Source organism: Thunnus maccoyii, chromosome 3 (assembly GCF_910596095.1).
Source record: "Thunnus maccoyii chromosome 3, fThuMac1.1, whole genome shotgun sequence".
Lineage (NCBI taxonomy): Eukaryota > Metazoa > Chordata > Actinopteri > Scombriformes > Scombridae > Thunnus > Thunnus maccoyii.
Window position 1 is genome coordinate 17,106,685 of NC_056535.1, and position 23,907 is coordinate 17,130,591.

The 23,907-nt window shown below is 40.9% G+C and overlaps 1 protein-coding gene across 1 annotated transcript in view; it reads left to right on the forward strand.

The window, feature by feature from the left end:
* Window positions 1–22,633, forward strand: part of LOC121894393 (potassium voltage-gated channel subfamily B member 1-like) — a 33,905-nt gene extending 11,272 nt beyond the window's left edge. Inside the window, exon 2 of the mRNA XM_042406964.1 lies at window positions 20,771–22,633. Coding sequence (XP_042262898.1) covers window positions 20,771–22,633 — 1,863 coding nt within the window. The remainder of the gene's footprint in view (window positions 1–20,770) is intronic.
* The last annotated feature ends 1,274 nt before the right edge of the window (window positions 22,634–23,907 follow it).

The following is a 23,907-nucleotide window of genomic DNA, read 5'->3' on the forward strand; positions in this document are numbered from 1 at the left end:
CCCACACTGAGTTTGAGATGCTTTGCTCTCTGAGGCAAGTCCCAGCATGGTTTATAGAGATAATGCAGCTCTTGAGGTCAGGTTGGTTTGAGTGGGAGTGAGGTTACAGGTTTTTCCCAGTGTCCCCACCTCTAATGATTGTCATAGATTTGTCCAGCGCTGGGAGATGAGATCTTGCCTTTGCTTTGTTCTGACCTTGTACTCACCTCTCTGCATACCTGTGTGGACCCAAAAAGAGCAGCTGTTGCATTAGGGATCATTCTACTAGAACCAAGGCAGTGTGTGTGAGTGTGTGTCTAGTAAAAGAGAAACAACTGTGGGGAGTCCAGTTCGATTTCTGGATCAATGTGTCCACCTACTCTCTTTAATTCTTATGGAACTGAATAACTCATTCAAACCGAGACGATCAATAATGACAGAGAGCATGAAAAACCTGAAACCTGAAAAGGGTTTTTTTTGTTGTTTTTTATTTACAGTTTCATGAATTTTGTATGAAAAACAAGAAAACGGTCATAAATTCACAGAAGAAACTGACATTGAGGCTTACTATCCTTAGAGGATTTGTGTTGCCTTTTGTTAATGGTGTTTGTTAAAAGATTTAGAAGGACAATGCAGAAGAAGTGCGGTTGTTAATATTATACAGGGTGTTGCTCATCCTAATGAGGCACAGCCTGCGAGGAGTGAAGCCACCTTAGTGTGACATCCAGCACAGCCCCACCAGATTTTCTACCTTAGCATAGTAATGGCACTCCTCTCCCAAGGGGCTTCTATAAATAAATACGCTGTCACACACATGTATATGCACACAAACACACACACACACACACACACACACACACACATACACACACATGCATGAACTAACATTTTCCCATCCTGTCTTTCAAACACCTCTTCCTTTTTAGCCTGTTACTTTCCTACTTATTCTCTCCCCATGAAACACACACATATCTTTAAATAGACGCATTGATGTTGTAATTTAGTTGATTGTTTGTGACAGGCTAGAACCTTTTCATTGGAGTACATCAAACTGTTTGGCAATCATCTGATTTTCCAACGGCAGACTGTCAGATTGAGAGTATGTCTCTTTTTTAAATCAGCAGAAGGTACGGCAGAGGTGTTCTTTCATACAGAGGAAGAGAGGAAGAGGGAGTGTGAGGGAGCGAGTGAGAAAAAAAAGCCTTAGTGTAAAATAGACTGGCACTTAACTGATTGGTGTGATAGCAGAGTGTGTGTGGTGACGAAGAGTGGTTAGAAGGATGTAGTTTTACAAGCTAAGCGAGGTAGCTAAGCTAAGCTAACTGCTGGCTACAGCTTCATATTGAACTTACAGATACTCTTTGTGAGTGCTACTGATCCCGTCATCTAACTCTTATGAAGAGAGTGAATAAGAATTTTCCCCCAAAATTGAATTACTTCTTTAAATAAGGATTAGCCAGTGGTGTCCTGTGTAAAAAAAAAACAACACAAGCGCTTGCTTGTAGGTTACTTATTAACGGCTGCTGTAATTGCTACCTAATGGGTGTTTCATTTGCATTTAATGGTACAGAACAAATACAAGAAAATAGAAGAATGTCAGAAAACCCAGACACAATATCCCCCAGAAAACCAACTGAAGTACCGAAGAGTAGACAGTAAAAGGCAGTTATAGACCAACAGAGGCAGGATCACTCAGGATGTCATCTAGAAATAAAGAATTTGATAGATAAAAGAGTCTACATGAGCAAAAATTGTATACTTAACATGAAATTACAGACAGATTACAACATCTGTCTGCCTGATACACTGGATGATGAGTGTTTGTGTGCTGTATTTACAGTATATGCATACACAGCATGTGGGTGTGTGTATTTATCATGCTTCTCTGAGTGAGTGCAAGCTAGAGGGAGAGAGAGAGACAGAGAGAGAGAGACGTGATGTGGAAAAGAAAAGCTTTTCTGGGTCAACAGCAAAGAATTGCAGCAGACTTCGCTGCAAAACTGAATATAAGGACATATTTTGTTTTTTATTTGAAAATGTTTCTGTTATATAGCAAGTCAATCAACTGTGTATTTTATCCTCCAGGTTGAAAACTTTAAGTCCTGTCAGTCACACAGGTACGCATTAGAGTGAGAAGAGCAGTTTAAAATATGTGGTGCGAACATATGGTGAAATGAGAGTGGATCAAAGGCCACATCCTTGCAGTATTTGTATGCTAATATTGATGCTAATTATGTGTGACTCCTGTGGTGTGCTGACTGAGGAGGAACTGATGTTCATTTGTTGTAATTACATTCAGGAGTAGCACTTTGGGTAGCAGAGTACTGTAGGCAAGCCATATGAGACTCAAGAGATCACCTTAGTGGTGCATGACTCTGTTTGCCAGGATGACACCACAAAGGAAGCCCCATGGGAGTGCCTAGAGGCAGTACACCTCCTCAAGTAGTTCACCTGAAACCCTGTGGCCACTCAGCACATCGCAAGACTGACATGAGCAGGTTTTTCTCATTAAAAGGGTCCCACGCATTTATCTGAATTTAAATGCTGTCCTTAGCATACCGCACTGCGTTACACTAAGAACCAGTGTAGCTGATTGTTTGGCAGCACAGAGTGGGTGGATGTGTGAGTTTCAATCACTATCCCACTAATCTCCAGGCAGCAGTCCCAGGAGTCCCTGTTCTCCCAGTCTACTGCCAGAGCCTCAACCTACTCTCTGCTCTCATTTCTCTCGCTCCTTCCTCCGCCTACCAGACACCAGCCACAAGCACATCACCTTAACTCTGTCTGGTGTGAGATATAGGCCATGGAGATATATAGGCACCCTGGTCTTAAGTGGGCCAAACAGGAGAGGAGAGGGGAGGAGAGGAGAGGAGAGGAGAGGAGAGGAGAGGAGAGGAGAGGAGAGGAGAGGAGAGGAGAGGAGAGGAGAGGAGAGGAGAGGAGAGATGTGGGTCACAGGCTGAAGGTTAGGAAATTATGGAAGGCGAGTGGGCAAGAGGTGCAAAATGACTGTACTTGGTCCAACCTTCACTTCTGTCCTCTGCTACTCTCCAGTGGTGCTGTTATTATTATTAGTAGCATGTACAACACCATACTCTATCTTTATGTTTGCCCTTCCAGTCTTTTGTAAAATCTAGTTGCTTCTGTCTGTTCATATGTAATCCCTCTTTGCTTTCTTCCTTGTCTACTTTGTATCAGTTTTTATGGTAATGAACACTATCATCACAGGGAACAGTTACATTATATGCGTTTAGAGTTGCTGGATTAAGCTCAGTCCGCGTGCAACGTCGATCTCTCAAACTACTTTGGGCAGCCCCATCCCCCTGGAGAACAGAAGCTGAGAGTCAACGGGTCCTGTGTAAACCGAGCAGCGTGATGTAAATTGAAAGGGTTAGTGATCTGCGGGAAACTTGACTCTCTTGTCATTACATTAACACATTTGTGGTTCCAGATGCGGAGGACAGAGACACAGACTCAACTGGAACAGTTTGGGTCTCTCAGGAGGAAGAAGAATGTTACATTCAGGATGAATTGATTGATTGATTGTGGAGTTTCAGTTATTTTTTTCAAGCAAAAATAGTGAAATTATTCCCAACATCCTGGGTCTAGCTTCTCAAATGAGAGTGTTTGCTGCTTTTCTTTGTCATATATCTTTGTGAACTGAATGTCTTTGGGTTTTGGACTTTTGGTTGAACAAAGCAAAACATATGAAGACATCACCATGGGCTATGGAAAGTTGTGATGGGCATTTTTTTTTGACATTTCATAGACTAAACCTCTTTGAATAATAAAACGGCTTAAAAAAATAAATAACAGTAAAATTAACAGCATATTTTGCCTAATTTTGAGCTGCTGCCATAAAAAATAACTCAAATAACAGCATAACTCTAATATAAGCTTCCTGTTTTTTGTGCCTGTAGTTATATGTGGTAAAGTGGACCTGTAATTAAAGTTGACAGATACTGTCCTTTTTCATGTAAGACAAAGTGGTGCAGAAGACAGCATGTCCAATTCAAAGTAATTTCTTATATCTTATGATGCCTTTATGTAATACTGTTCCTCATGTGGTCAGCCCAGTGGGTTTGCAGCGGGACAGGGCTTTGAGAAAATGAGAGGAGAAGGCTGCTTATTAGAGCCTCTTCATCAACCCTCTGCCCAGATCAAAATCAGTATTAGACGGAAATCCCGGGGGCTATCCCATGGAAACCTTGACTCTGTGGATAATGCCAACAACAGCATTGCCAAATCTCTAAGGATTTGCTTTCTAATCTTAGCTTGATCTCACTCTCTCGCAGTCTAATGCCAAAAAGTGATTACAGACATGCTTGCAATTCTTGTTGTGAAACATACTCACTGTGAACAATGAGGATACCCAAAGAATAAGAGATTTAAATTGTTATATTGCATTACTGACAGATTAGTAAATTCTAACACCTTTTTTGTCTTGTGTAGTACAATCAAATATTTAAAAAATTTTGTATGATTGTCTGGGATATAATTTAGTTAAAGGTCTGCAAAAAAGATGTATAGTTCAACCAGGAGAGCACAGCCTTAGAGTAAAGCTTAATTAATTAATTCATTAGGTTACTTATAACATGAAATAATTTGGATTAAACCCCAACACAGACTTGAATAGTGGAAGGCCAGAAGCTGAGTTAGATGAGACAGTTGAGGTCCTGGATGATTGTGGTGGAGGAGGAGTAGGGACTCTGAAAGCAAATGATGTGTATATATATTTGACAGGAAGTTATGGTTGGTTTGGTTACTTGAAGGATTTAGGAGTAACCACAAAAGAGAGGTGATTGTACTGATGGAATGAGAACAAGAGGGAGATGAATTAACAAATTTAGGGATGAAAAACAGGAAGAGAGCGGAGTAAAAGGCCGTAGAGAAGTATAGGCATGTTATAGGAGTGTTGCTGTGATGTGGCTGAATGTCAACTACAGCTTCATTAGTTATGACTCTGTGAATTGACATGACCTTTCATAGTTTTAAGACAAAAAGGCGACACATGGCTGGTGGGGAGGCTCCATTTAAGAAGAAAACTTAACTATAAATGTCCCGAGAGGATCCAAAATGTGAAATGTGTTTATTGATCCTCGAAGAATTCTCTTTATATTTGCACCCCTTCAGTGATATTGAAGTGGGGTCACAGCAACAGAACAGCACTTCAGCAGAGTGGCTGCTTGTAAAAAACTGCTTGTGACATTGAAAGCCATGAAAGATGGTCTGTCTGCTGCTTGGAAACCCTGCAGCTTCACTTTAATACATTAACCAATACAGTAGTTGGTGGGCAGGACAGCAGCTGCACTAGCAACAGAAGAGGCAGATTAGTAGTGGGAAGGATAACAGCTGCAAAATTAAAACGGCTCCCTGATTGAATTCTTTCATAAAGGGAAGCGATGTGACTGCCTATTGGGTAGACAATAAAGTTCTGTTTACTCAACCTAAAATGAGGTTTGATTGGTGAAGGGGGGCTGCATGTGGTCACAAACAGGAGGTGAGGTCAGATCAGGTAAACTGAGGATCATCTGAAATGGGTGGTAATGAAGGTAAAACAGATCATTTGTAAACATGTGGACTTCAGGAGAGCATAGAGGGGGTCAGGAGAAGCAGAGGGAGTAAAGTGTGTTTTTAATCTGGGTCAGTATATCCATGTATGGCAGTGATTGGCTGGGCCAGCATGCTTGACTGTCGGCCAGTTTACAGCAGGCTGGATGGATATAAGCAACGTGTGGAGCATCAACCACCAGTCTGACATGTGTTTAGTTTTTGTCATGGAGTGTGGCTCTCTACTTGAGTTACATGCCCGGGAAACTAAAGTGAGAGCATAGAACTATAAGACAACTGTGTTTTTAATCATGATTTTATCTGGCTACTCACATCTAACCGCAGACTTGTGTCCTTCTCTCTGCCTAATGTCTCAGCTCCAAGATCCTCAGGATGGCAGCAGCATTAAACACATCCTTCCATAATTTAGGCTTTTGTTCCACTTGCAAATCATCGTCACATTCACTTTATACAACTGGGACACTTGGCCATTACGGACTGTTTATACTGGCTGTGTGCCAGCCGCTAACGATCCACAATCATTTATCATTCCAACAGCATTATGATGGCAAAGGTTAGGCTGGACACAGAGTGCTAATAATGACACAATTACACTCACTAACTCATCGATAATATCTATTCCATATTTTATATCTTAACATTGGCTGTCTGGTTTTATTTAAGAGCGCCATCACTAAAACAGAGGCAATTGATCATTGTTGTTTGTGTCATATTTGAAACACATCTTAAGATTAGTTTGAGCTTTCACACAGACTGCAGCCATGAAAATTGTATTATGAGTTGTACATTAGTATAATACTTATGCTGAGAAAAAAAGTACAATCCTGAAAGCATATGTCTCTTCCCCCCATTGCATTGGTTTCTCCTTACTCTAATTAATGGTCTGTGCTTGATATTAGGGTTTTGTCCCTTTATGGCTCACACAATATGGAACCTGTGAAGCCCTTTGACACAAGGCTGTGCAAATAAGCATCCATTGACCACAAGTAGCAACAGTAGTAATTGTAGCATATGAATTTTAGTAGGATTATCTTTTTCTTTTCCCTGCATATTTATGAAAACACATTTCTGTGTGTGTGTGTGTGGTTATGTTCATTATCAAAACATAACTTGTCAAATTGACTTTTTGTGATATTCAGAACTGACTCATCAAGTGCTAAGCTGGCTCCCTGAAGCCTGAGAGAGATTACTGAACTCACCTCTCAGTGTTACCAGAAATCCTGAGTGTCAACATTGATGTAAAAGTGTATTTTTTCCACTGTGTGGTTCAATATGATCACATGTCACTGACCTCTGTTTTCCATGTCCATGTTTTTGTGAATGCCTTGCTGCATCTGTTATGCAAATGCTAAAAAGCCTCATGTCACCATGGAAACTATCAGCTGAACTGTATGCCAAGGTACTGCAGTCTCCCCATGAGGAGATCTGCGTACGCTCTGTGGTGCTTTGTGCTGCTCTCTGGCTGGTCATGTGTGTGTTAATGTCCTTGCATGACATCAAAGTGTACTGTATGTGGGACAGAATATAAAAGATAGTGTGCGAGTGAAGCAGAGAGAACATGTGTGTTCTTTTCCTCCTCTGTCATTACACCATGACAATTAAATCCTCTGCATTCTGCATTGATGGACCAAACCCTGTTTCTGATCATCAGTGTGCAAATCCTGGCTCTGTCAGCCACACAGATCACATGCAGCAGCCTGCCATTGTTTTCATAGGCCAAATGCTGTGACAGACAGCTGGGCACGCTTTTCTGTCTTATTACAGTCTCTGTCCACTCTTATTACAGCATGACTGAAAGGCCCCAGTGGCCCTAACATATACTGAAAATTTCACTGTAAACAAAAACACACAATGCAATGTACAGTTGACCGTATGTAAGTATGGTATATGCCTACAGTTACTGCACTGTTGTGTGTTAAAAGGCTTCATCCTAAAGTCTATTGTAATGAATGTTATATTTTTGTATCTCAGGCCTTTAAGCTCATAATGAATGTTCATCTTTTAAAGGTTAGATCCCTCTAAACTGTTCTTGTTGTAAATGTCAGACTCTCTGTTTCTGTCTTTCTTTTTTATCTCTCTTTCCATCTATCTTTCGTTCTTTCTTTCATAGAAAATATATAATGAAATATATGTTTCTTAAATTCAAAACCTTGCTGGATTGTTGATTGGTGAAGTCAGGGGACAGAAAACTCCAGTTGGTGATAATTAAACAACTTAATTTTACCATTTCACTGAGGTGTCGCAGAAAATAGGTCACTTCTAAAGTTTTTTTTGGTCTGTTGCCTTAGGGCCCTTTAGTGCCTGTACATCTGAGCGGCATACATTATACACCATACACTGCCCTTCAAACATCTTTTTCTCTTGGTCCCTCTCTGCATTATGTATCCCCGACCTCGCTTCACCACTGAGGATGAGCGGGTGTCTCAGAGCGCCGTGGTCTCCAGAGAACAGCACAGTTGGACAGAAATGAGATGGACAGGGAGACATTTAGCGGTCTGACACTGATGTTGGAGACATGCTGTACTGACACACACGCACGCGCAAGCACACACACACACATGCACACACAAAGCTGCGGTCTTCAGTGGTCAGGCAAGAAGTTCCTTGGTCTGTCCTTCCACTCCTACTGAATCATTTAAGAGGAGACTCTAGTACACAGCAGGTGTTTCACTTCTACAGAATGAAAAATAGATGGTTTTATGTTACACTTAGCATCTGTGTTAAATGTATAAGAGGAGTATTCTTAGATTTGATTTGCTATAAAAGTCTGACTTGAGTATTCAACATGCAGCTAATAGTGCAGAGGGTGTTGCTGACAGAAAGTGATGTGTAAGGTGAGATATTTTTATCCCATTTGTCACATCTGAACAATTTCATTTTACAAAAAAAACAAAAAAGAGCTGAATGTAGAATTGGAATCTGCTATACAGTTTGGATATTTAATGCTGTGTCAGCTGGATGCTTAATTCTCCACGGTAGATGCTGAGGCACAAGTGCTTTTAGAACAAGACTCTGGGCCATTTCTGTCTGTGTGCATTCAGATTTCTCATCACAGATTTTTATATAAAGCTGACGATGTCGATTGGAGCACAGTACATGTTCCATCTGGCGTTACAACTAATCCTTATGCTAATCATCATTTAAACAAAAATATCTTCTTACCCAACAGAGAAGGATATGACAGACACATGCACTAAGAGGGGACTTAAAGTATCAGTGAGGAAGAGGGAAAAAGTACAGAAAGAAAATAGATTCTGCCAGGCATCCGGTGGCACAGCACTTTCTATAATTGCAACCTAGTGAATTTGTTGTCATGGCTACACTGAATGGTGGGCCTGGCACACTGGGACCAGTTAAGATAATTTTAGTTTTGATGCATTAGCAGTTTCACAGGTACATACAGAGAGATGAGATGTGACAGACTGAGCTTCTCTGCCGCAACGATGGAATTGTCTGAAAAACTTGAGACTGTCTGCTGCTGCTGGAGTGTGAATCAACACAACATCCCTCGAGGGATGTAACCTCAGCTCTCTCAGGTTAAAGGAATAGTTTGACATTTTAGGGAATATGCTGATTCCATAAGATGCATATAAAGATGGATGTAGCTAGGTGTGACATGACCCATTGGTTTGCATTGGAGCCAGTTTGAAGCCCAGAGTTAATGCTTATGATAAGCGCCATCTTTTTGTTTGGAGCATAGACTGTATATAAATATGAGTGACATGTCTCCACTTCCTACCACTATGCAAAAGTGAAGCCAAAGTATCTAGTATCCGGGAGCTGCCATCTTGCTTGTGGGACGTCATTTGGAGCTAAAGTTTGCACAGTGCAGTAGAGTCGGGCACTGGGACACAGGCCTGTGGTACACCCCCCCTAAGTCATCCCACCACCTGACAGAGGTTTGAGAGCGGCTGTCAATCATGTCATCACACCCCCTTTTTATATTGTCAAATAATTTTGGAGCCAGAACCATGGATGTATAAAGAGAACTGGATACAGGAAGAGTGTCCGGCTTTGAAGCAAATTTGACATAGCAGCCAAACCGTGTAATTACAACGTCATGTGATAAACGCTGGCCCAAAAAGGCTTTTTCCCATAGACTTACATTGTGAAAGAGACATCTGTAAATCAGCGGATACATTTTTTTAAGCATCACAACGTCCGCGAAATGACTTGTCTCACTATCAGAACTTGATCTATTTAATACGATCACATTTCAAAAGCCTAGAAGAGCTGCACAATCAAATCGTTTTATCCCCATTCACGTTTGCTGGAGGGCTAAACCAGAAGTAGCCAACTTGGCCGGTGAAAGTCAATAATGCGCTTGCTTTATGGGCCGCACAGATGTGGAAGTAATGTGGAAGAAGTTGAACTTTTTTGGCTTCATGTACCACTGAGCAACTTTCATAGGAATGAACGAGGCCCCACCTCCGACGCTGTATCTAGTTTTCTTTATAATCCATGGCCAGGACTTTCCAAATGATGAGTGCTACCTCAGACCTAAGCTATGCTAGCTTACTGGGAGCACCGAGCAGTGCACACTTGGGCTAACGTTAGTTACTGTAGCTAAATTGTGTTAACAGGGCAGGTATCATAATCAAGTAACATTAAACTTAAATATCGCAACAATATTCTGACTCAGTGTGAGTCCTGGAGCCGTGGAAAACAACAGGCGAGCGAACTGTCAATCAACGCCCACACCATAGACATCAAAGCTACTATAAGTCTTCAAATCCTATTAATGGAGCAATAATTTCCAAAATGACCTCAATAACCTCGATCACACGGATTGATTACAGATTTAGCAATTGAGACTATTGTGACTCTGAGAAAAATATTGACTTCTTTCTAGAAAGAAGTTCACACTTTTTGAATGGGAGTCAGTTGGAGCATAGAGGCTGGTGGTGGCAATGCACTTTAAGATACTTCCACACTGGCTTCAGCCTCAAGCCATTACTATATAAACTTTTGTTTCCTAACCTCAATCCTGCTGTTATATTAATATTCTTACCTGTATGTTTAGGATTCTGCCTCTGTGTGTGTGTGTGTGTGTGTGTGTGTGTGTGTGTGTGTGTGTGAAGTTTCATATTTGTGTGTCTGATGTTAAGACTAGAAACAGGGGGAAACAATTAGCCTGGCTCTGTCCTAAGGTAACATAATCCGCCTACAGTAGCATCACCTCTAAATCTTACTAATTAACATGTTAGGCTATATCTCGTTTGTTTAAAAAAAGTCTGGCACATAACTCCCCATAAAACCACAAACTGAGGTTTTTAGACTGACTTTTGTACAGATTAAACACGTGAAATATAACATGTCAATTAGTGAGATTTAGAGCTGCTGGTCTTTATTCTAAACTAAGCTAACCATCCCCTGGCTGTACCATCATATTACACCTGAGAGTCAGATTTAGTATCTGTCTTGAATGTCATCAGATGTCTAGCACTGAAACTGTAGTGTAGAACTGATATGGCATTATACAGGATTATGAGTAGCGACCAGGCCTCTCCTCCTGTTTCAGATGGTGTCCATAGTAAGCAGCCCAGGTAACTCTCTCCACTCAGTGCTGACACCCAATCGTGTCACAGGAACCCTGTGACATCTGCTCTTTTGGTAACACCAAACAGGGCCGCTGTGCAACAGAGGCAGGTTACCGGAGACAGGAAATTTGGTGAGCGTTAATCAGCCGATACCAGATCAGTAAAGGCATCTTATTGGCCTTTGTGTCTGCTTCTTGGCACGTGCTCATATCAAGTTTCAGGTCTGAGATGCGAGCATGTGTTGAGGCTTTCCATTTGTAGCCATTGAGACGATGGGCAAGTAAATACTGTAGCAGAGCTTAATGGCAGAAAAGAGATATTCCTCCTCATCAGAATGATGTAATGAAGTCTGGGCTTACAAAGCTTTCACTGGAAGCAACTCAGTTGTTTTCTATCATTCATTCATTCTCAGAAATCACTTTCTCTGACAGAGGTCGTGAACTTCGTTGTCTGATGTAATCTCTGTGACTTCTGTTTGCATCCCGGTAATAATCTGCTGGTGGCCATCACTTCTGTTTAGGCTGCCAGTCTGTCTCCTGATGTTGATTACTTGCTCTAATTGCAGTTAAACTTGACTCGACTTCAACAAAATCTGGTGGCTTTCTCCACTGGTACTTATCCGCTTGTGTAATGAACACATCACCACACAACCTATAATAAAAGATAAAAAAGAAACAATGATTTTGTTACACGCTTTGCTGTCAAATGGTCCAGTTTCACAGAGTTGGTGGTGATTCAGCATGATAAATTCAGTTCTTTTTTCATATTCCTGCCAACATGGCTGCCAGTTTCAGAATGAGCAAAGACCATAGCAACAAGAGACAGCTGGAGCTCCAGTCTGGAAAAAAAAACAAGTATCAAGAACAAAGCCAGATTTTGAGTACTTGTCATTTTCAGCTGGGTGTGATGTGAGTATGCTGTGAGCCATGAGGCCTGCCTGTGTGCTGTGTCACGCCGGCATGAAAACGCCCACTGTATATCAGGATTGTACATCTCAAGATCACAGAAACCACACTTATTCCATTAGTAGAGCTCAGTTATGCAGGCTGTGTGTGCAACCTGGAGGAAATCCTCCCCAGCCTACTGAGTGTTCCCACAGCAGGTTGATACAGTCAGACAAGCACATGCTGTGAAGAGGACCTGCCTGTCTCTCAGACTCAGCAGAGACAGCAGATAGGGATGGCATACTGTTCATTAAAGGTTCAGCGCATTTCACCTCATCTGAAACTACATAAACAAGCTTCTGGAGAGGATGCCAACAATTTTGCTCTTTTGTATACAAATTTGTAGTAAACACTCACTATAAAAATAAGGCACACAGTCACTTATCATTTAGAACACCAACATATATTGAAAAATGTAATTTTATTTGAATATGTAGTTGAAGTTTTTATTATTGTGTCATGCACAGCCATCATGGGCTTACAAGACACCGCATATTCATAGTAGACCAAGATGCTTCGTGTACAGTTTCAAACAATACTGGAAAAAGAAAGAAAACCTATTTGAGTAATTTTTAAATTTTTACATCTTCATGTCTACAAAAAAATGTTAATGACATAACATTATTGTATACTAGACAACAAAAAAGTAATGGAAAAATCTGAATTAATACTAATTAAATAGTCTATCTTGTCTTCTTTTCCAGGCACTTGAGACAAAGTTAGCAACTTAAACACATCAAAACTGAATATCCATTCCACTCTTTGATCATCATAACACCAAAGTATTACAGGATTTTGTCGAGCCATTTCAATAAAAAAAATTGTCAATCAAAATTAAATTATCATTATATGTAAAATACAAAAGACAATGGGACTCACTTTCCACTTCTCCCAAATCACACACCCCACATACCGTTTGTCATATGAACTACTTGTTAAAAACAAAACAAGTATAGATTACATATTTCATTTATATTGAGATGCATATGTAGGATTTACATATACATAGAAAATAAATGGCAAAATGTACAGAAAAGTGTTGACAATTGCTAAATGCTTGTATACAAGGACATACTCTACACATTTCACAAAATTGCAGAAGGGCTTTAACATCTATAAAAAGTTTTACAAGGAATGCATTTTCAACACATGCAAAAAAAATAAATTCTGGGGATCAATTTCTGGTTTGGAATCAATAGTCTTATATCATGAAGGTGACATGGATCTATAAGCCTCCTTTGCACTGCCAGTAGATCAACTCCCACCTGGTGTTTTATCACTTAATAATCTCTAATAAGTCTTTTATTTCATGCTTAAACTGATTTCTATTCCTGACAAAATGACTCAGTTGGAAAGAGGGAGAGATGTGCAGCAGCCCAATATAGCATACACGAGATAGGTTTGTTATTAAATTCTCTGAAACTTTTTTAAAAATTTTGCACATACAGCAGGAAATCCATTATTATAATCTTGTGGGATGCATTCTTCAGTGTACATCTGATAACACAGGTGTTCCAGATGTTTCAGGGTCAGGTTTTGTGTCCCAGGTGAAAGGCCAGTGGCAAGAGCACAGATGTTTTATCAGAGGCGACTGACTCACAGTGCTACAATGCGGGTTTGTACATGAGCCACAGGGGAGCAATCTCTCATCTCACTTTCTCACTCTGTCACTCTCTCATTTCCTCTTCATTTTTCACAGTGTCACCTCTGTTCCTTTCATTCTCTCACCTTTTCTCTGTCACACACCCCAAAATATACATCCATGCCAGACACTTTGCCTGCTTGAGTGCAGTGAAAACACACAAAGACTTAAAAAGTTGCACATACCAATGCACACACATTTATGTTGTTGATTCCAAAAAATATTTATGAAAGTGCATTTATTCCCTGACTCTTAACATTAACTTTATCACTTAATCATACACTATCTGAACTTAATTTTAACTTAAACTGCCATCCCTGACCATTAAAAGAAAGCAAAATGTCCCATAACAACTTGAGTGTATTTTGGATTCATAAGGGATCAGATAGACCTACAAAAATCATACATGTGCACACACACACTGTGTGTCTGTATGCCTCGTTATTTTAGCACCACCTTGAAACCTGAAAGGACACATCCTGTGCGTAGCCGCAAGCTCAGTAATCCATCTCCTTGTCTCCTCGTCAGCACAGGAGGCTCATGGCACAGGATAGGCACAGGCTCCCTGCTATAGGCTTAAAGGTGGGACAGAAAAGGTTGCCAGGCAAGGTGAAACGAGGCAGATGAGGTAGAGGGCACATCTGTGCGAGACACAGGAGGTCTTGTCAATTTGAGAGATGCCTAATAATGTCATTGCCTAGTTTGGTTTAGAAACAGATGTGAAAGTTAGACTAGGGGAAATTATGTAATTATAAACCATTCATTGCTTTTCAGTCAGATTGTGATATAAAGTTATAAATAACTTAATAAGACTTTATAAGACTTATTGCTACTATTGTGTCTACTGTTCATTCTTTTACATCAATTTAAGCTTTTTAAGCTTTTTCATTTCCAGGCTTTTTAATTTACAGCACAGCTTCTGTAAATAATGTGTATTAATTCATGCAAAAATGTAAAAAATGAGATGAATAACCCTTGCTGGTTAAGAAAACTGAAACAGAATGGGGAAATGTACAGTATTTAATTAGAAAATTATTAACACTGTGTAAATGAAGCATCAGTAAATGACAGTTGACCTCTCAATGATCTCTTTTTTTTTTTTTTTGTTCTTCAGCTTACTCCTTAAAGATCCTGCAGGAAATGGGTGTTTCTCCTCCCATTCCCTGACTCTGTTATGTCATTATTTTTTACTGGTAACAGTAAAAAATATTTCTCTTAACATTAAAGGCGTTGCTTGTTGTTTTAGGGGGTTGAAAACCAACAGTTCCAACAAGAACATGTCATTAGCCAAACCCACATAACTTTATTTTAAATCTTTGTGGCAATTACAAACTATCCAAATATACCAAATGTCAGGCTGAATTTGGGGGAAATGTGTAAGTGATGTGCAAGACATTTAGAATATTTCCATTTGATTGACTGGTGCAGTCATACACAACGTGGAGTGTGGTTTGAATATTTCACTCAGTGTAAACATTATATGGCTTCAATGAAGAGTTACAACACTCAACAACATTCAATCATTTCATGGCAAATTTCAAAGTTGTTGATACATTTTACTCAATGCCAGAAATGTCAACCTCATTTTGTTGCTAGAGGAAATATCAGGTGATCACCAAAGTCAGAGGGATTCTTCTTCTGGTGACCATGAATATCTGTAGAACACGTCATGGCAATCCATCCTATAGTTGTTGAGATATTTCAGTTTGAACCAAAGCTGTTGGACCAACAAACTAACAGGCTACTAGCATGGCTTGGTGAACGATCCAAAACCATCCATTATTTGGTCAAACTAACAAGTTTTGCCCATGTAGTCAAAGCCTTATATAGTTTATTCTTCTGTGCCGCAGACCACTATTGTACCATTGTTGTTCAAAAACTATCAAAAACACAATAATGAAACATATACTGTGGCACGGGGTGATATATTCCATCATTATGATGTGCATAGAAACTGTAGTTTATCCGACATACATTGTCCTGATGCTGTAAATACTCACTAGCACGCCAAATCTGTGGTTGAAAATAGTCCTCGATAAGTGCACTGTTTACTCCTGCCTGAGTCACATTTACTAAAAACTACAATGCTCAGCTGCTTTAGGAGAGAGTTTTATTTATTTATTTTTATGAAACTACATATTCATGACCCATTTTTAAAGATTTACATTTTCAGTAGGCTTGAGGCTGAGTTCTACAGACAGGGGCAGGGAAGTCAGAAAGTTTTAAGAGACTAACTGTTGGTTTTAGTCTTTTTATGGGGTTTGTTGACTGCAAAATAAACATAATATTGCCAGCCTTATTTAAACCTACTTAAGGGGGAAAAAAAGGAGAATCTGTATATTAAAGGGTTAATTGTAATTGGTTTAAGTGGGTGACAGGTGAATGTAGTTTTATTGCACCACAGTCCCTAGGTGGAACTTTCCAAGAAGGTGATTGTAACCCCAGGGAGGAAGTGTTTATAGCTGCAACAGGCTTACTTTTCTCCACTTTGTTTACTGGCAGCGTAATCCCATCCATCTTTTCCATTGTAGACTTACATAAAAACAAAAACACAGACACTGTATCCCGTAGAGGAAACAGAACCACAACAGACTGTAGGAGGAAGGTCAGCTGTCAGTGCACAGGGCCAGAAAACATTTATTGGCAAGTCACAGAAGAAGTAGAACAATAAGAGGATTAAAAATGCCACTTTGCACTCAACATGCCCAAAGAAAATAAAGTGAGTGAGTCACCGTGTGACATAATCCCTCCATTGATTCAACTCATGTGGTGAAAAGGGCAAATCCAGTTACAAAGAGGACAGACCAGAAGTGAATCAACATTTCACACAGCATGACGCAAGGGAAGACCCTAAATACAGGACAGAAAAGATTTCTTCTGGAAACCACAATGCTGCTTTATCCATCATGTCATCTGCTCTCAGCCCCAAATGCTAGTTGGGTGTTGTACTTCTATTTTTCATTATTTCCTTATACGCCCTTAGTCTGACTCTCCTCTTTGACCTGACTGCTCTCTCTCCCTTCAGTCTCATCTCCTCTGCCTGGCCTCTCCTGACCTCTCTGTCTCTAAATCTTTCAATATATAAACCTCTGTGGTTCAACAGTAATTAAACATCCTAACTACCTAAGTCCTCAGAAGAAAAACAACTCTTCCAAAATTTATCGGCCCAATTTTGTGAAACGGGATTGCATGTCATTATCTGGGTGAACTGTTGCTGTTTGAATGGAAAAATGGCAAAGGGATAACACTACGTTGACAGCAACTTTTATTTCATCAAGCAAAAGGATGGAAATACACTAATAAGAACAGCTTATCGTGATCACTCACCGGAAAGCAATTTGATTTCTGAGAGTGAGGATGTTTCATCTTAACTCCAGTGATCAGATTGAAACGGTAAATATTCTAAAAATAAATGAACTAAGTTAGTTAGGCTCTGACTAATGGCACTCCAATGAGTGCTGCTCATGTCTGCTTTTGAGCTTGACAGGATCATGGTTGAGGGGTAAGACAGACAATATGATTTTGTTGCAACATACTTCTCATACAAAAAGTTTTCTGCTGTGAAAACTTGTGACTACTGTAATGCATTGTGACTGTCATAAATCCAAAATGACCACAGCCTCTGTTCTCCATGATGGAACAAAATTGAATTTTTTACAGCCGCCTTTCAAGCTAACAGTGGAAAAGGCTTTGATAATCAAAAGACAGATTTTGGGAGTTTCATTTCAAGTATTTTTGCAACTTTTCTATTACACTGAGTGAAATGGATGAGACTGAACATAAGACTGCAGGGAGAAGAAGGAACCCAGAAAGCACAGAATTGAGTTGTCCATCATTCCTCTGCAAGGGATGTGCAGTACCTGAGGGTGGCTGTTGATAAAACATAGAGGTGGAAAAATCTGTCGAAAGCCATGAAATGCTTTCCACTCTTTGGAAACAAGCGCAACCTAGCTACATACCAAGAAATTGTTGAACTCCTAATCGTGATGGGAAGACTCTCCTTCCTTGTCTATCCCTCCTTCAATCGAGCATGAAGCAGAACTGACCTTATGTGGTGAAAGCAGTGTGAAAACTAGGCTACCTCTCTGGCTCTGCAGTCCGTCATGGCCCAGTGAGCACCTACTCACACACCTTTTCCAGGACAGGATAGCTTGCACTTCAGGAGGATATTAAATATTCAGTCTCCTGTCTCTTGGCCTGTGGGGAAGGGAGGTTTGAGGCTAATTACTGAGCTCAGAGTGAATATGCTTAGTGTGTCTGTGTGTGTTTGTGTTTGTTATAGACGTGTATACGTCTGAGTGTATTTGCCAGTCATGGCTGTGAAGAAGTAGCAGTGGTCTTAATAAGATTCAGCTCCGCTGTTGTCAGTTTATACAAACAGGAAGCGAGGCAGGTTGTCCCCATGACCTCAGTGCTCATCATTAAGAGCTAATGAGGTAACACAAGACTAACCATAACCCTCTTTAACAGTGCATCTGTGTCTTAACGTCCCTGCTGCATTGTGAAGTATATTCATCCAAACACATTTTTGGCTCTGGTGCCTTTATACACACTTTACTCTAATTGTCTGTTCCTCTATTTCTGTTCTGCTCTGACGGGCAGCTATATAAAGATGTTCATATTCAATTTCCTCATTTATGAAAATGTATTTCCCCCTCATACACAAATCACACACATCAAATTGCCTAACCAAGGAAACTCACAAGTTTCACTTCCAAAGCTTTGACCGGGTTTGCCTCATTCCCTCTGTGTCACAGATTTGTCACTGTGCTGTCATCCCTATAATCTCTTCTCTGGCTGACCTGGGTTGGCATACGTCCGGGGTGGGAGGGGAAAAGGTGAGTAAGAGAGAGAATTTGACGGAAGGTGGAGCTGGTCACGCATTGGTTGTTGTTCACACGCAGAACACACCTAAGTTCAGTTTCAACGCTGTCTTTTGTATTCAGCATGATTCATTAGCCAGTCTCCAGGCTGGTCAGTGCGTCAAGCTAGATTAGTCTTGATCTGATGAGTGCGGTTTCCACTGGATGGCCCATTTTAGAACTGAGGCTCAGTCGCAAATGGCTCTCTGCTTTTGTCTTGGTCTATCAAAATGCTACTGCAGCAGACTTTGGGGTTTCTGATAACATATCTGACCTAAACGTTCTCAAAGAGCGCTGAAAGCAATGACTCCAACTTTTACCTGGTACTGTTAAGGGTGACGTTAATGTTTCATGTTGACATTAGTTGTTTTATACTCTTGGGTGTGGTTATTCAGTAGCAAAAAAGCTCCCTCTAATGGGTCGTATTTGAGAGTTTTCATCCGTCACTTGGGTCTCTTGGGATCCAGACCGGGAGGCAGGCTATTTCAGGGAAGGCCCTGATACAGTTTAAATTTCAGTCTGCCTTTTAATTCACTCTCACAGCAGAACTATTTGGTTGGTGAAGTTGAAACGCCTTTACCCTAGTCTTTCTCCTGCCCTCCCTCACCTCTGCCCCAGCAGGGTTTCTCTGCTCTTAGTCCCTCTCTCCTCAAAGGCCAAGGTAGGCGTACAAGCAGTCACCTGTCAAGATTAATTAAAGCTTACGGTTGCTGATTGGTATGAGGGAATAATCCTGCTCGCCACTGGCCTGGGACACAGCCTCCACAGTGACCTTGTGTTGGATTTCACACTGATTCTGGGACAGGAATAATAGGTGTGGCACATCTACTCACCCACAACTGTGCAGCCGTCTTAATCCCCAGCACTATGATCAGGCCCTATTGTACTCAGCAGATTATATCATTAGTAGCTGGCTCAATGCTTGAGAGGTCTCTGGTAGTCTGTCAGTCACGCTCACTAAATATGCAGGGTGTGCTTTGTAAAACAAGTAATACATTGTGGTTTTCTTTTAGCCTTGGGCATTGAAGGATTGAAAGAGACTGAATAGAAACGGAGAGGGAGACGGTGAAGAGCAAGTGTGGCTCGCTTTAAAAATATGCATCAACACAATCTCAAACTCTCCCTCCTTCACTGTCTCTCTCTGTAATGCACATACCAAGACTTGAAGAGAAAAAAAGCATCTGCCCCAGAGATCACATTAGCTCTGACCTTATTTCTTTTGAAATGCTGACATGACATTTCATGAATGCTTTGGAGAGAGTAGCCAGAAAATTAAATGGGCCATGAACTAATATCATCAGAAAATGCCATCACTAGTTGGGATATTTTAGCCGGCTTTGAAACGCAATTTGATGTCACAAATGGAACCAGTCTGACACATTAAAATGGAGTTTCTCATAGGACCAATCTTCTTCCTCTGACATTGTCAAAGCACTATTTCACTTTGGGCATTTTAACTTTCAGTCATCAACTGTCAAATGTATCCTTTACTCTGCCTTTCAACATTTCAAATTGCAAAAATACATAATTACTCCTTCAAATGTATGATTGTACATGATGTAGAAATACTAGCTGGATCTAATTTTTTTGTTTGCTGTGTATACGATTGTGATAAATTTAGTTTTCAACGTGAAAGCTTAAAAATTGGTGCCAACTACAGGTTCAAGGTTTTGAGAAGGACACTTGCACAAACTCAAAACAGATGGCAGTTAACAGATAAGTCCTTGCATATTCAATGCAGTCTTTTAATTTTCAGTCTAGGCGACCATCATCAGTGCAGGGATGTACTAATGATCAAATGTTGGTTTCTTGTTTGACAAAGATTGAAAGACTGGATTGAACATGCAATTAGTCAGAAACCAATTGTATTTTGTTAATAGCCTAAGTAAGTACCTTGGTACGTACCCTGCATCTGGTTAATCACCTGATCCAACTCACTTTCAAACATTAAAAAGTGAGCTATTTTACAGCAACAGTACTGGTGGCGGTAGAGGAAAGGTCAGGATATCCCTAAAGTCATTAGGATTCATCTTCTGGGGATCATGGAATTAAAATGAATGCTTGTACAAAATGTCATGGTAATCTATCCAATAATTAGAAATATTTTATTCTGGACCAAAGTGATGGACTGACAAAGATTGACCAACCAAAATGGCACAACAGCACAGGGCTATATACATTATTGTGTATTCTTCAATATTTTTCAATATTGTTTTCTTCTGTTTTTTCCAGATCCTGGCAATTATCTCTATCCTCTTCATTGTGTTGTCCACCATTGCCTTGTCTCTGAACACCCTTCCAGAGCTGCAGGACACAGATGAATTTGGCCAGTCCACAGACAACCCACAACTGGCCCACGTGGAGGCTGTGTGTATTGCCTGGTTTACCATGGAGTACCTGCTCCGCTTCCTCTCTTCGCCCAACAAATGGAAGTTCTTTAAGGGTCCTTTGAATATTATTGATCTGCTGGCCATCCTGCCCTATTACGTCACCATCTTCCTGACAGAATCCAACAAGAGTGTGCTGCAATTTCAGAACGTCCGCCGTGTAGTCCAGATTTTCAGGATCATGCGGATCCTGCGTATTCTGAAGCTTGCCCGTCACTCCACGGGTCTTCAGTCTCTGGGCTTCACCCTCAGGAGGAGCTACAATGAGCTGGGCCTGCTGATCCTTTTCTTGGCCATGGGTATCATGATCTTCTCCAGTCTGGTGTTCTTTGCTGAGAAGGATGAAGAAGACACCAAGTTTAAAAGCATCCCAGCTTCCTTCTGGTGGGCTACAATTACAATGACCACAGTAGGCTATGGAGATATCTATCCAAAAACTCTACTGGGAAAAATAGTGGGGGGTTTGTGCTGCATCGCTGGAGTGCTGGTGATAGCCTTGCCTATCCCCATCATTGTGAATAACTTCTCTGAGTTCTACAAAGAGCAAAAGAGGCAGGAGAAAGCCATCAAAAGAAGGGAAGCTCTGGAGAGGGCTAAGAGAAATGGTAGCATTGTCTCTATGAATATGAAAGATGCATTTACCCGCAGTGCAGAGCTTATGGATGTGATGGTGGAAAAAACTGATGAGAACACAGGAAAAAAGGAAAAGGTACTCGATAATCATGTGTCTCCAAGTCTGCAGAGAGAGAAGCCCCAACTGAAGTCACAAACGAGCCACAGCAGCCCCATCAAAACCCTTGAATCAAGCCACCAAGAGCAGGCGAAGCCCTCTAGCAGCCCTCAGCACCTCAGTGCTCAGAAACTGGAGGAGACGTACAACAAGATGGCCAAGACCCAGTCACAACCAAACCTCAACAGCAAGGAAAAAGGGCCGCTATCCAAACCAGTTAGGCAGAGAGCTGAATTGGAGATGGGAACCATCCCTGCTGAAGCCATCTCAAGCACAGTGGAGGCAGTGACAGACATCAGAAGCATGTCCAGCATTGACAGCTTCATCAGCTGTGCCACTGACTTCGCTGAGAGCTCTCGCTTTTCCCACAGCCCAGTCAGCAACATGCCAGGGAAAGTCAGCACCAACCCCAGCCTAGAGCCCACCTTGGAGAATGAGCATGAGGGATCCCAGGGTACCACTACGCCCCTGGCAGGACGAAACACCATGACTGGCCCGTATTCTGACAGCCCCAGGAGCCTGCGCTCCAACAACCCACTCAGAAGCCGCTCGCTCAAGGTCAACTTTAGAGGTGGGGAGGATTCAGGGACAGGGGCCCTCTCAGATAGCTCGTCAGTTCAGAGCCCTGAAGTGTCTGTCTACACAACTGCCAGCAGCATGACACCCAGCAAGAGCCCGGAGAATTTACTGCCTAGCATCTTCACATTCCACGATGCATCCATCAATAAGTTCATTGATGCTGACACAGATGAGGAGGAGCACCTGCATGATGGTTCAGGCACCAACCCATCCCAAAGACTTCTGGATAAAGCCAGCCCCAAGTTTGACCATCAGTCCGGCTTCCAGCAAGGGGTCAACCACATGGAGGGCCTCCAGAGGAAGCTTGGGAACAGCACACTGCCACTGGAAGGGCAGGAGAACCATGTGGCTCAGGAACTACAGCCACTTCAGGGAGAGAAGAGTCACTCTAATGCTTAAAGTTATGATGAATGAGAGACCACACAGGAAACAGACAGGAGAAAAGGAAGCAAAGAGGGAGGGGGAGCAAATATGAGTACAGTGAACTCCACAAAACTGAACTTCCAAAAAATATGTAAGGCATTGGAAACATTTGCAGGAATATTTGAACAATTGCAACACAAAATACTTATCCCATGAAAATACAACAGTTGTGGACGATGGGAAATATCTTTGTGTTCTGCTCTCAAACATTTTCCTACAAATGACTCCTGAATAAATGAATTTCGGAAAGGACTGATCTAAGAGGTTTTAAAAATGGCAAGGAATGCCCATCAGATCATTTTTACTATTTTTACCTTTGTTTTAGCCCACATTATCATATCTAACAATTACAGCCTATGTATAAGAGTACAGTATATCATTTTTATAAGCAAAAACCTATTTTTCTGACATCCCTGGATACCACTTTAAAGCCGATAGCAAAGGCTGTCCAATCAGTAGCAAACCACAGAGGGCATTGAAACATGGCACTGCAAACTGGGGAACACATTCAGCTGAGATAGTTCACACAACTATGTTGTAGTGTGAAGGGGGAACATAAATTTTTCTTTAAATTATAGTGTTACAGTGTTTAATTGTGGCATTACGAAGGCAAAGTGTTGGGAAAATGTATAGTTGGCGTCCTTTAACTTCCTTCCTTCAAACTGGCCTTAGTTCATGTTGTCTCCCATGTTTTACATTCGTGTGAGTGAAAGAGAGAAAGACAAAGACACACAGCATATACACATACAAGTGTGTGCAAAAATGATCTTTCACATACAGAATATTTATTGTTATGTTCTTGGTCTCTTAAGTGTGAACTTGAAGAGTATCAAGTGTTTCCGTCTGTTTCTTTTCAACAGGAGCTTAGTGTCTTGCTTGTTGATATTTTTTACTGCACAGAATATAGTTAGACAACACAGAGAGACACTGTGAGGCTGCATCCATCGATTTCCTTCTTGTTCCCACTGTGCCCGACTGCCGGCAAGAGAGAGCACCTTAACATGATAATTATTTTTATTATGAACACAGAAAAACTCTTTATTCTTGTTTGTTTACTTTTTTTTGTTTGTTTATTTCTAAATGTCTATTGTGTGTCCTGCAGATTGGTGTAATCTAAGTTCATTCTGAAATCTGGAGAATTATTATTATTATTAGCTTATTCCTAAACTTTCTCAGAAGTGTTACAGAGAAGTCATCATTCCTATTGTAGCTGATCAACTGAACTTCATATAAAACGAAAGTGCTTATGA